We start from the raw sequence: 12316 nt of genomic DNA on the forward strand, positions 1-12316 counted from the left end.
GACAGGAAGTGGGACTTGTTTTATGATACAGTACAATATGATACCATTGTTGACTTACTATTTTGCCTGGTAGCAGCATTCATTCATGTATGCACACTTTGTTGTCCATCAGTGGCTAATAGCCATGGAGCTGCTGAACAGTGGGACATAGGACAGATGCAGGCCAAATACACGGTCAGACAGTAGGCCGCAGAGACTTTGAATATGTGAAAATGTAAGCTTTTCAGTTTCCCGTAATGCATGTGATATATTGTGTAGTGTTTGTGTATTTGTATGCGGACATCAAATAATGATTTTCCATATAAATGGACAATAAAGTATATTGTATCTTTAGGCAACAAATATTACTGAAGTTTCCAAGCCATCTCTATAACATCACTGTAATCATAATGTCTGGAGTGACTATAATTGCCATTTATACATAAAAATGTCACCAAAAACTGTTTATTTTCCCCTAATAACTCCATATTATGTGTTTATAAAGGTTGAATATGTTAAGGGCGTAAGTGAGTGGATTGCTTTCACACCGAGGGAATGACCTTTAGAAGTAAACATCCTGATACCACAGGAGAAGAAGTGAACACTCCAGCAGAAAGCCCTGAACCTTTACACAGCAACAAACAATGACTCTGTGATCTACTGTAAGTGTACGCATGCCAACGCCTGTTTGTTGACACTTCGTAAAGGTTGAACAGCTCATTTTCCCTCCGCCGCCCTCTCCTTGCCGTTCAAAGAGCATACAAGCCAAGTTGTCTGGAACTCATTCAAGAACATGTCACATATGTTCACAACCCCCCACATCGTGATTGGTTATTTGGCCCTTGGCGATGCATTGCGATTGGTCACTTAGCTTGTGGTGGCTGTGACCGGGGGCGATAGTCAGGCCCAATGTCTCATGTCTGGTTGAAACAGCAGTACCGTGGCATGGAAGGAGGATGGCCCCACTCTCTCCCCACTCTCCCTGCTCTTCCCCGGGGGAAGGAAGGTTACGCACACACCCTTGACCTACTGCACAAGGATAATGATACAACATTAACCCTCTATCGCTATAGCTTTGCCCTCTCTGGCTTATTTGGAAGTAGGTCTACTGTACATAAATATGTGACTTTACTGCTTTTGCCCCAGTAAAGTCAGGCCCAGCCAGCTTAGCTATATTTTATCTTTGTGGGTGATCTTTTCATAAAAAATACATTGTCTTACATTTTACTGGGGCAGCTCTTTGGCGCTGTGCCTCGATTATGACTAAATTGATTCATACCTAGAGCTGAGCCTTCAGCGTTCTAAAGCTCTGTCTCAGTCTATGGTCAATGATGTCATTCCCATTTTTATGGATATACATTATTGCCATACAGGGCCCTGATTTTATTGGCTAGTGTAATGAAATAATACAAGATGATGGATATATAAAAGCAATATATGAGGGGAAGGTATTGATTTACCTGTATATCATTAACACCGTCTGCTGTCTGGTGCTAGGAGTGCCTACTGGTGCTTAAAAGCAATGGAATTGCTAGACATAGGTACTCTATTGTGGAGTTAATGGTACCTGTGTGGGTTACAGGATATATTACATTATACTATTATACTGCACAATGGCTAAATGTGCAGTGTTCAATAGTGTCTGCAGACATATGACCCAAAAAAGACAGACCTGCAAACACACATGCACATGCTACATACGCATACACGCACGCGCGCGTACACACACACACACACACACACACACACACACACACACACACACACACACACACACACACACACACACACACACACACACACACCAACACACATTCTCAATGGGGCCGGCCATCAGACAGACCCATTTTTCCCAGTATACAGTGACTCCTTTTAGCTCATAAAGTGAGTCTGGCGAAGAGAACATTGTCTTTTCTGTACTCCTTTATCACCTTAGATGTAATAGCTGTGGGCCTTTAGGCCAGCTTTACGTACACTCCTGGTTTCTGTGTTTATCGGCTCACATAATGGTGTTTCTTTAATGTGCAACCCAGAGATTGAGATGAGTGACTTCTAGAACATTACTCTCTGAAATGCCTTCAAGGTTAAACATGATATGGTGAAACTTAGTTAGTAGAGAGAGAGAGAGAGAGAGAGAGAGAGAGAGAGAGAGAGAGAGAGAGAGAGAGAGAGAGAGAGAGAGAGAGAGAGAGAGAGAGAGAGAGAGAGAGAGAGAGAGAGAGAGAGAGAGAGAGAGAGAGAGAGAGAGAGAGAGAGAGAGAGAGAGAGAATAAAGAGTAAGAGAGGGAAAGAAAACAGTGAAAAAAGAGAGAAGAGAAATAAAGATAACCTGCAACATTGCAATCAGTTCTTTGTGTCAAGATTCCTTATATCATTAACCTTTAATCACGTCTGCATTTGTGGTAGCAGTGAATCATCCTGCTTGGAGATGGTTTTATTTTTAACGTATTTATATTTTACCTAAGCATCATATTTCACCACAATATTACATTTCTGAATTCCATAATTAGTGTGTTAGGGTGAATCACCTTGCAGGCTTGTATATATGATATTGCAATTCTAAACGTCTACCTATGAAATCCCCCACTTTCGCTTTAACTGAATTATTGAAGCTGACTGTTTGACATTCAAGTGTAATCCTAGATTTAAACAGAAAAATATATGTTTCTAAAGCAGGGCCTTGCCTGTAAAATGCATGAGCTCCAAAATTGTCAGTGGCAGGTTGATATAAAATGTTAAATCAGATAAAACCACCTCAAATGTTATCTTAACAGGACAGAACCATGAGAAGAACCAGTGCAGGTTTTAGATGGGTTTACCATTCTATTATGACCAGCCATGCATAAGCTCATTTGACTGTCAAAACTACCAATTTACCCATCGATATCCCATCTATTTCCCATTATTTTCCCATCAAGAAAGTGGCATGGACAATGGACATTACTTTGTATGTATATAACAGCAAAAAATTATGTCAAACCAACCACAATAAGGAGTCATCATCTGGCAGCCCGGGAGCCATTTTTGTGGCCCACCACTGGTGTCTTAGTAAAGTACAAGTAGATATATGCTTTCTCACCTCCCAAGGTGGCGGATATGAGGATGTGGGTTCCATACTTCTTGATGATGGTGTCGATGAACTGTTGAGTGGAGGGTCGTCGCCCTAGCAACCGGACACTGCGCTGGAAGTCTGGCATGAGCGGCACGGGGTTCCGGATAAGGTCCCTCCTCTCAATGGCTGTGTTCCTCACCTTCCAACGCGCAAACTCCCTACAAGAAAAACAGCATAGGTAAATGCTTATGTCTTTAGATATTCATCAATGGCATTATAACAACCACTTATGCAACAGCAACATCAACATTTTACAATTGGCACCCACAATAGCAAGCATCTTCGCAGTTGACGTGATGTCACAAATGCATTACTCGTCTAATGTCCAAAACGGCATTGGATTATTCAGTTAATTACATTTTACATTTTAGTCATTTAGCAGATGCTCTTATCCAGAGCGACTTACAGTTAGTGAGTGCATACATTTTCATACTGGTCCCCCGTGGGACATGAACCCACAACCCTGGCATGCACGCGCCATGCTCTACCAACTGAGCTACAGGGGACTTAATTTTCACAATAGCTAGTGGCAATGTTAACACAAGAGCGTAAGTAAATTGTGATCACACCCTTATTGAAAGGAAGCTGATGTATTGCCATCACTAAGTAAGAGAAAAAACATAGAAGCACTTGGTACTCGGTAATGACATTGAATTAGCTGATTTAGCTCTGCCCCAAGCAGAGAACTGCCAGTGAAGATGATCTCCCGCAATCGAGACAGCATGTTATCTAATCAAGGCAAATGCCAAGCATGGCTGTGGGCTATCTCGAATTCTCTGTACGTCCTGATTGTGTTTGCTAAATAATAAATTATCATCATCAAACCCAACCCAGAACTGGGTCCTGCAATCAGGCAAAAAGCCTCGATCTGTATTTTAATCACAATCATAGACCCGAGATTCTCATAGACATATGAATTGCACTCAAATGTCTATTATAGATAACCAATACAAAACAAATCAAGGACCTCAGCCACCCGAGCCAAGGCCTGTTCACCCCGCTACCATCTAGAACCCAGAGACAGTACAGGTGCAGCAAAGCTGGGACAGAGAGACTGATAAACAGCTTCTATCTCCAGGCCATCAGACTGTTAAACAGTCACCACTAGCCGGCCTCCACCCAGTATCCTGCCCTAAACCTTAGTCACTGTTACTAGCCGGCTACCAACCAGCACGCTACCCTGCGCCTTAGAGACTGATGCCCTACATACATAGAGTCATGGAACACTGGTCACTTTAATAATGTTTACATACTGTTTTACCCACTTCATATATATATACTGTATTCTAGTCATGGCTCATCCTATATAACTACTGCTGTACACACCTTTTCTATGAATATACTGTCCATACTGTCTTTACACACAATAATATGTATATACTGTATATGTATATTCCGGACTCTGACATTGCTCGTTCTGATGTTTCTTAATTAATTTAGTAAAATTTGTTGGGGATTACATTACTGCACTGTTGGAGAAAGGAAAACAAGCATTTCACTGCAACTGCGATTACATCTGCAAATCTGTGTACGTGACCAATAAACGTTGATTTGATTTGGAATCAATTCTGACCTATTGTGTAAATGGTATGGTCTAATATCTGTAATAGGACTGCTGGTATACTAATATCATTACCCTGGGTTATGGCTAGGGAAACTACTGAAGAGTTAGCTATGTGATCCCACAAATAAGAAAAGCATTCTACATCTATTGCATTGCACAGTAGTCTAGGCGTTACCCAGTATTATCTCCCTGCTATTCATTTTAACAATGGCGTAGCTATTACATAATCAGCCTTTGCCATATGTGTTTGACGCAGTATGATGTGCCGTTACTGGCCCTGTCTAGGTCAGGGGCGTCTGATATATAAATATCCCCCCAGCTATAAATCTTTGATTTTTTATTCTTTGTCTGAAATAATCCCCCTGGTGGAGCAGTTGTCCTTTTAATTTCCCCCGAGACGGCTTACACTTTGCATGTTTAGCAACACAGGCTGCTAAACAATTGTTACACTTTGAATGGGGGGAGGGGGACAGTGTTGTAATAAAAATGTCATTTGGCAGCTGGAAGCGGTAGGCTAGGTATCCACCTACAATTAAGTCTACCTGCATGAGGCCAGTCTCACATACTGCGCAGTGGGTACCAGAACAATTTGGATTCTGACACCTTGGTAGTCAGACAGATTTGTAAATCTCATTCAACAGGGTCCTCCTGCAACGTAAGAGGATTTTATGAGAGACTACATTCGTTTGGGAGAGACACAACTGGCCATTAATTCAATTGTGAAGCAGGGATTTTTGTCCCATCTACCCTATCATACGCATGCACACCCACACACACACCTGCACGAAAGCACACACACTTGCACGAAAGCACACAGACACACACTCACAGCCCTTGACGGAGGTGTTGTGTCTCCGTGACAGGTGAATCTCTCTCTCAGCCTTTTGAAAAGCCTCTAAGCACTTTCTAATTACCGCTCTTCAAGGGGATGGGAACACATGTATACAAATTGCATTGTGTCTGGTTTTGCATCAACAAATCTGAAGGTAAAGTAGGGCAGATAATGAGGCATATTAAGTCTCCACATGAAATCACTCATGAGATAGGTAGCGCACTTGCGTGGGTGTGTGTCTGTGTGTGTGTGTGTGTGTGTGTGTGCATTATGTGCGTGGGTGTGTAATTGTATACTGTATGTGTATATGTGAGCTCCTGTATATGAAAGTGTGTGTGTATGTGTGTGTGTGTGCTTATGTGTGTGTGTATGTGTGTGTGTGTGCTTCTGTGTGTGTGTATGAGTGTGTGTGTGGTTCTGTGTGTGAATGTGTGTGTGTGTGTCAATGGGCAATTGTCTCAGCACGAGCGAGGGAGAGATGGAGATAAAGAGACAGAAAGACAAAGAGGAAGGGCAAAATGAAGAAAGCTACATTCTGGTCCAATTTGTGCTTATCTCTCCACTGTGTTTGGCTCATGATCCAGCAGCTGGATTTTCTCATTTGCTGCAACCCCGTCCTTTGGATCAATGTCAATGAGGAATACAAAGTGTTGAAACGACCGTAGTGAAACGACCCCGTGGTTTAGCGTTGGACTTGATCCTCTATTGTCTCTTGACGCTGGGGTAGAAATAAAACAGACGCAGGCTAAATGCAGGTTAATACAGGGCCCAGGGAAAATAGCACTACACATTAGTAAGACAAGCTAAAACAAATCAAGTCTGACTCAAATACCTAGTCTATCATTCATTAGCTGATCTGCTGAAATAGTTGGCATGTGTGCAAAGGAACACACAGTATAAGTATGTGCTGTAAATGTAAAGCAGGATATGAAACAACTCATTATCTTATACAGGCAATAGTTGTGTTTACACGGGCAGCCCAATTTTGATCTTTTGCCCAATTATTGGCAAAAGATCTGATCTAATTAGTCAAAAGACCAATTTTTGTTTCAAACGATCAGAATTGGGCTGCCTGTGTAAACGTAGCGTTAATGTTCTAGGCATAATGTGTCAATACCATGTGGTCAACAGACAATTCAAATTCCATTGTACATGCTGACTGCTTATATGCAAACAGTAATTCTGCTGTCCTATAATGGCACCTAAAGCATGCTTTATATCTGGTACCACACCAAGGCTTCTTTTCCGCTCCTAGACTCACCAACTCTCAAGTGTTCCTCATCATGATTGCGCTTTGAATCAGTCCTTGGGCCCAAATTGAAGGAAGGAAGGCGCTGCTAGGGTACACAATAGTAGGACTTTGTAGATAGAAGGTGCTCTTTGGTAAAAGGGTTAAATTGGAGTGCCTTGGTCCACCTTTCTTTTTGATGACCTATTACTTACTTCCAATTCTCAGAGAGTCGATCAGCTGGGTTCAATCTCCCCGTGCATAGCTCGGGGTAACACTTTTCATTGACCGTGTTCAGCATGCTATTACCATCAGACTTTCTTTCTTTCTCTGCACCTCAGTATTTGGATTGTGTCCAAAGTCAAATGCATGAATAGTATATATGCCTACTTTTACAGGCGATTGAGAGACTGGCTAGCAGTCATGATAGTGTGATGATTTGACCTGCTGATGTGCCCTTGAGTAAGGCACTTAACCCTAATTGCGCCTGGAAGTCGTTCTGGATAAGAGCGTCTGCTAAATGACTATAATGTAATGTAATGTAACAAATGGGACATGTAAATGAGTGGTCTCTGTCAACGTCTCTGGTAAGATAACAGGTAATAAAAGGGTCTTAAAGGGTTAATAAAATGGTATTCACATGCAGACAAAAACAGCAGGTGGTGTTAGTACAAAGGCTATTAAGAATAATGTTTTTCTTTTCGTGACTCTAAACACACTCAAAATAATAGATTTGCAATGCATCTGTTACTAAAAGTATATTTGCCTTTGATTAGTTGGTTATGTTATTACATCAGTTATAGATTTAGAGGAATGGCAGACTGCTATCTATCAGTAACAGGTCATGCATTCACCAACTTTTTCCCAACATGAGCATAAAATAATATGCCAGTATCATATTGTTCTTCTTTGTATTCCCATAATTCATCCGCCATTTTGTTCATATGAGATATCCAATAGATGATATGTGACTGCCTTCTACCGGCTTTTGTTGAGAAGAAAACAAAAACATCACAATTCTTCAATGTCAAAAAGATAAGCAATTTTCTAGAGCACAATGCTCGGTGGTGTGTGCCGGTGCGTGCTGATTCAGTCGGGCTCCTCTTCAGAGAGCGAGCAGTTCCTGTGTGTGTGTTTGTTTTGGACACACGCATCCAAATGGAATGATAAATCAGACCTGCACCAAATGCGATAATAACCATGCCAAGAGAACTGAGAGAGATTATCGGATTTATCAAAATCACATATCTCTCCCTCTCTCTCTCTCTCTCTCTCTCTCTCTCTCTCTCTCTCTCTCCCTCTCTCTCTCTCTCTCTCCCTCTCTCTCTCTCTCTGTTACGTATCAATTTGTTTTAAGTACATCCCTCTTCATGGCTCGGGACGATTAGCAAAGAAACATATGTGGTGGCCATATTAAGCAGGCCAACTGATGGAACTGGCTATATGATTCACTGCTTTATCCCTCAACTCAAAGCCCAGTTTAATGACCCCTCAAATAAACTTATGAGGAGATAAATAGCAGTGCCACTGCAATCTGAGGCAAGGAGGAGACGGTGTGATTATCATTTCCATCAGGCATTAGAGAGAATTAGTGTGTGTGTGTGTGTGTGTGTGTGTGTGTGTGTGTGTGTGTGTGTGTGTGTGTGTGTGTGTGTGTGTGTGTGTGAAGATGATGTCCTCGTAATAGTCGAAATCAATTCAGATAACACTTTAATGGCTTACTAATGCATCATGACACAAGTTGCTGATATCTTGATGCACCTCTGTGAATGCCTCATCTAATCTTAATATCTTGTTGTTGTTTTTATGCTTCAACTAAAATGTTTTATGGCTAGCAGGGAGACATATTCTAAGATCTTCCAAACATAATTTTTTTCTACTGCTGCCAACTTATCTTTTCAAGCATTTACCCATTTCACATCCCCCTGGCCTGTGCTCATGAGAAATGACACTACATTAAAAAAAAACATTACAGAATGCTGTTTTCTGTTATCAAATATGAATCCACAACGAAAATAATATGCCAGTATCTTATTCTATTTTCTCCACAATGCAAATGAAAGATGATTCATATGTTTTCCACCAGGGGAAAACTTTCGAAAGGCATTTCAACTTATTGTGTATGTTGCCAGGAAGAACATTGAGGAAGAGCTATCCATCTCCCACTAATTCCCCTGCAACCTCGTTTGAAGGGAACATTTCATTTCATTCCCGCCCAATTATTTATCAAGTCCTCTCTCTGCATTTTTGTTCTGTTTACTTGTCTTCCCAGAGCTGAGACAAGACATTAGAGCAATCAAAAGTGACTGGCTCCCCCTGATTTCTATGAGTGGTGAATGGGGACATATCTCACCAGGGAATGCAACAACTAATGATTGTACTGGTGGCTTTGGTCATGTCTGCTTCTATTTCAGACGTGAACATTGTGCAGGCCTGAAGAAAAAGAACATCCAGAGCGCAGGGCCCATAATTAAGCATAATCTGTCTCACATTGAGCTATCACTCTCAATCTGCCTCTCATTATGCAGCGAGCAGCAGATGAATATGAAAATGTGTAATTGGGAGGGAGGGAGAAGAATGCTCAAAGACAAATGTGGCCAATCAAGGCACTATCTTCTCTGTCAAAGTCGACGCCCCGAGGTTTGAGAGACAATCAGGCTTTGAAAAGCTAGTCTTAGCTGCTGTATAACACTAATTTGAATGAGAACTCTACATCCTACACTAACCAATATAAAGCTCTATGAAATATACAGTTGAAGTCGGAAGTTTACATACACCTTAGCCCTTTGGTCTTGGCCATGGTGGAGAGTTTGGAATCTGATTGATTGATTGCTTCTGTGAACAGGTGTCTTTTATACAGGTAACAAGCTGAGATTAGGAGCACTCCCTTTAAGAGTATGCTCCTAATCTCATATCTTTACCTGTATAAAAGACACCTGGGAGCCAGAAATCTTTCTGATTGAGAGGGGATCAAATACTTTTTTCCCTCACTGTATATATACACAGTTGAAGTCGGAAGTTTACATACACCTTAGCCAAATACATTTAAACTCAGTTTTTCACAATTCCTGACATTTAATCCTAGTAAAAATTCCCTTTCTTAGGTCAGTTAGGATCACCACTTTATTTTAAGAATGTGAAATGTCAGAATAATAGTAGAGAGAATTATTTATTTCAGCTTTTATTTCTTTCATCACATTCCCAGTGGGACTGAAGTTTACATACACTCAATTAGTATTTGGTAGCATTGCCTTTAAATTGTTTAACTTGGGTCAAACTTTTCAGGTAGCCTTCCACAAGCTTCCTACAATAAGTTGGGTGAATTTTGGCCCATTCCTCCTGACAGAGCTGGTGTAACGGAGTCAGGTTTGTAGGCCTACTTGATCGCACATGCTTTTCCAGTTCTGCCCACAAATTTTCTATAGGATTGAGGTCAGGGCTTTGTGATGGACACTCCAATTCCTTGAATTTGTTGTCCTTAAGCCATTTTTCCACAACTTTGCAAGTACGCTTGGGGTCATTGTCCATTTGGAAGACCCATTTGCGACCAAGCTTTAACTTCCTGACTGATGTCTTGAGATGTTGCTTCAATATATCCACATAATTTTCCTTCCTCATGATGCCATCTATTTTGTGAAGTGCACCAGTCCCTCCTGCAGCAAAGCACCCCCACAGCATGATGCTGCCACCCCCGTGCTTCACGGTTGGGATGGTGTTCTTCGGCTTGCAAGCAACCCCCTTTTTCCTCCAAACATAACAATGGTCATTATGGCCAAACAGTTCTATTTTTGTTTCATCAGACCAGAGGACATTTCTCCAAATAGTACGATCTTTGTCCCCATGTGCAGTTACAAACCGTAGTCTGGCTTTTTTATGGCGGTTTTGGAGCAGTGGCTTCTTCCTTGCTGAGCGGCCTTTCAGGTTATGTCGATATAGGACTCGTTTTACTGTGGATATAGATACTTTTGTACCTGTTTCCTCCAGCATCTTCACAAGGTCCTTTGCTGTTGTTCTGGCATTGATTTGCACTTTTCGCACCAAAGTACGTTCATCTCTAGGAGACAGAATGTGTCTCCTTCCTGAGCGGTATGACGGCTGTGTGGTCCTGTGTTGTTTATACTAACGTACTATTGTTTGTACAGATGAACGTGGTACCTTCAGGCGTTTGGAAATTGCTCCCAAGGATGAACCAGACTTGTGGAGGTCTACCATTCTTTTTTCTGAGGCCTTGGCTGATTTCTTTAGATATTCCCATGATGTCAAGCAAAGAGGCACTGGGTTTGAAGGTAGGCCTTGAAATACATCCACAGGTACACCTACAATTGACTCAAATGATATCAATTAGCCTATCAGAAGCTTCTAAAGCCATGACATCATTTTCTGGAATTTTCCAAGCTGTTTAAAGGCACAGTCAACTTAGTGTATGTAAACTTCTGACCCACTGAAATTGTGATACAGTGAATTATAAGTGAAATAATCTGTCTGTAAACAATTGTTGGAAAAATTACTTGTGTCATGAACAAAGTAGATGTCCTAACCGACTTGCCAAAACTGTAGTTTGTTAACAAGAAATTTGTGGAGTGGTTGAAAAACAAGTTTTAATGACTCCAACCTAAGTGTATGTAAACTTCCGACTTCAACTGTATAAATATTATATATGTTCTATTCAAGTAAACATATATAGCTCTTGATGACATGGAAGACATTACTTTTACTATAATGTACACCAGTCTTAAAAGCTTCCACAGATTTGACAGACAGCTTTAACCTTTTTCCTTGGGATCAGGAGAAACTCACCATCTAAGGAACCTTCAGTCACTGTCGTAGATGCAACTAATCGCTTTCTATAGAGAGATAAAGTGCACACTCCGCCAGGCAGTGGCTCTGAAAGCAATCCCACAGCCAGATTAAATTCCCCATTAGAAATGGGTGACATTAAAAGAGGATGTTCAGATAATCCATTGTGGCTGAATGGGCTCTGAACCCCACTGTTCTCTGACAGCTCTATGTGTCTGAGAGAGACAGCTACAAATGCCATTTTCATAATGCTGTGAAAACCAATATGTGTCCTTGTTCAGCTTTCCAGTAGAGATACAGGATCCTACACTACTCTAGGCCTATCTTTTTGGCTCTGGTGGTGTTACAGGCTTGCTTACATGGATGTCTCTGTAGACAAAGCTGGCATGCTGATTGGGATAGATTGTGATCCAGTAATTATAATTCCCAGAAGAATGATGTGGTGAAATGCATTTCCACACTGTATTGACGTATTCCTTCCATTCCTCACAAACTGGGCTCTCTCTTAGATCAAACAGACAATGCTAAGTGATTTGAAGATTTACCATATCTTATTTTTATTTTGTGTACGTGGAAGCCTTTTCCTATGTCTGTACAACCAACACACATCTGTTGGAGGATATTCTATTTAAATGAGATTAATATTCATACAAAATCCTATTCATACCACAGTGAACCAATCATGACTCAGGTATTATCAGGCCTATATGACACAGCAGATAGCAGCCTTCTGCGAGCCATACATACTAACACAAGTGAAGTAATACCCAACTGAAACCAATTATCCCCACATGTTAACAACCA

The 12316-nt window shown here is 41.1% G+C and overlaps 1 protein-coding gene across 1 annotated transcript in view; it reads right to left on the reverse strand.

The window, feature by feature from the left end:
- Nucleotides 1–12316, reverse strand: part of LOC311099934 (BMP/retinoic acid-inducible neural-specific protein 1-like) — a gene marked incomplete at both ends in the record, with an annotated part of 78323 nt that overhangs the window by 48780 nt on the left and 17227 nt on the right. Inside the window, one exon of the mRNA XM_084140650.1 lies at nt 3059–3249. Within this exon, the coding sequence (XP_083996776.1) occupies nt 3059–3249 (191 nt within the window). The remainder of the gene's footprint in view (nt 1–3058; nt 3250–12316) is intronic.

Source organism: Coregonus lavaretus (genome assembly GCF_964263955.1).
Source record: "Coregonus lavaretus genome assembly, chromosome: 24".
Taxonomy (NCBI): Eukaryota; Metazoa; Chordata; class Actinopteri; order Salmoniformes; family Salmonidae; genus Coregonus; species Coregonus lavaretus.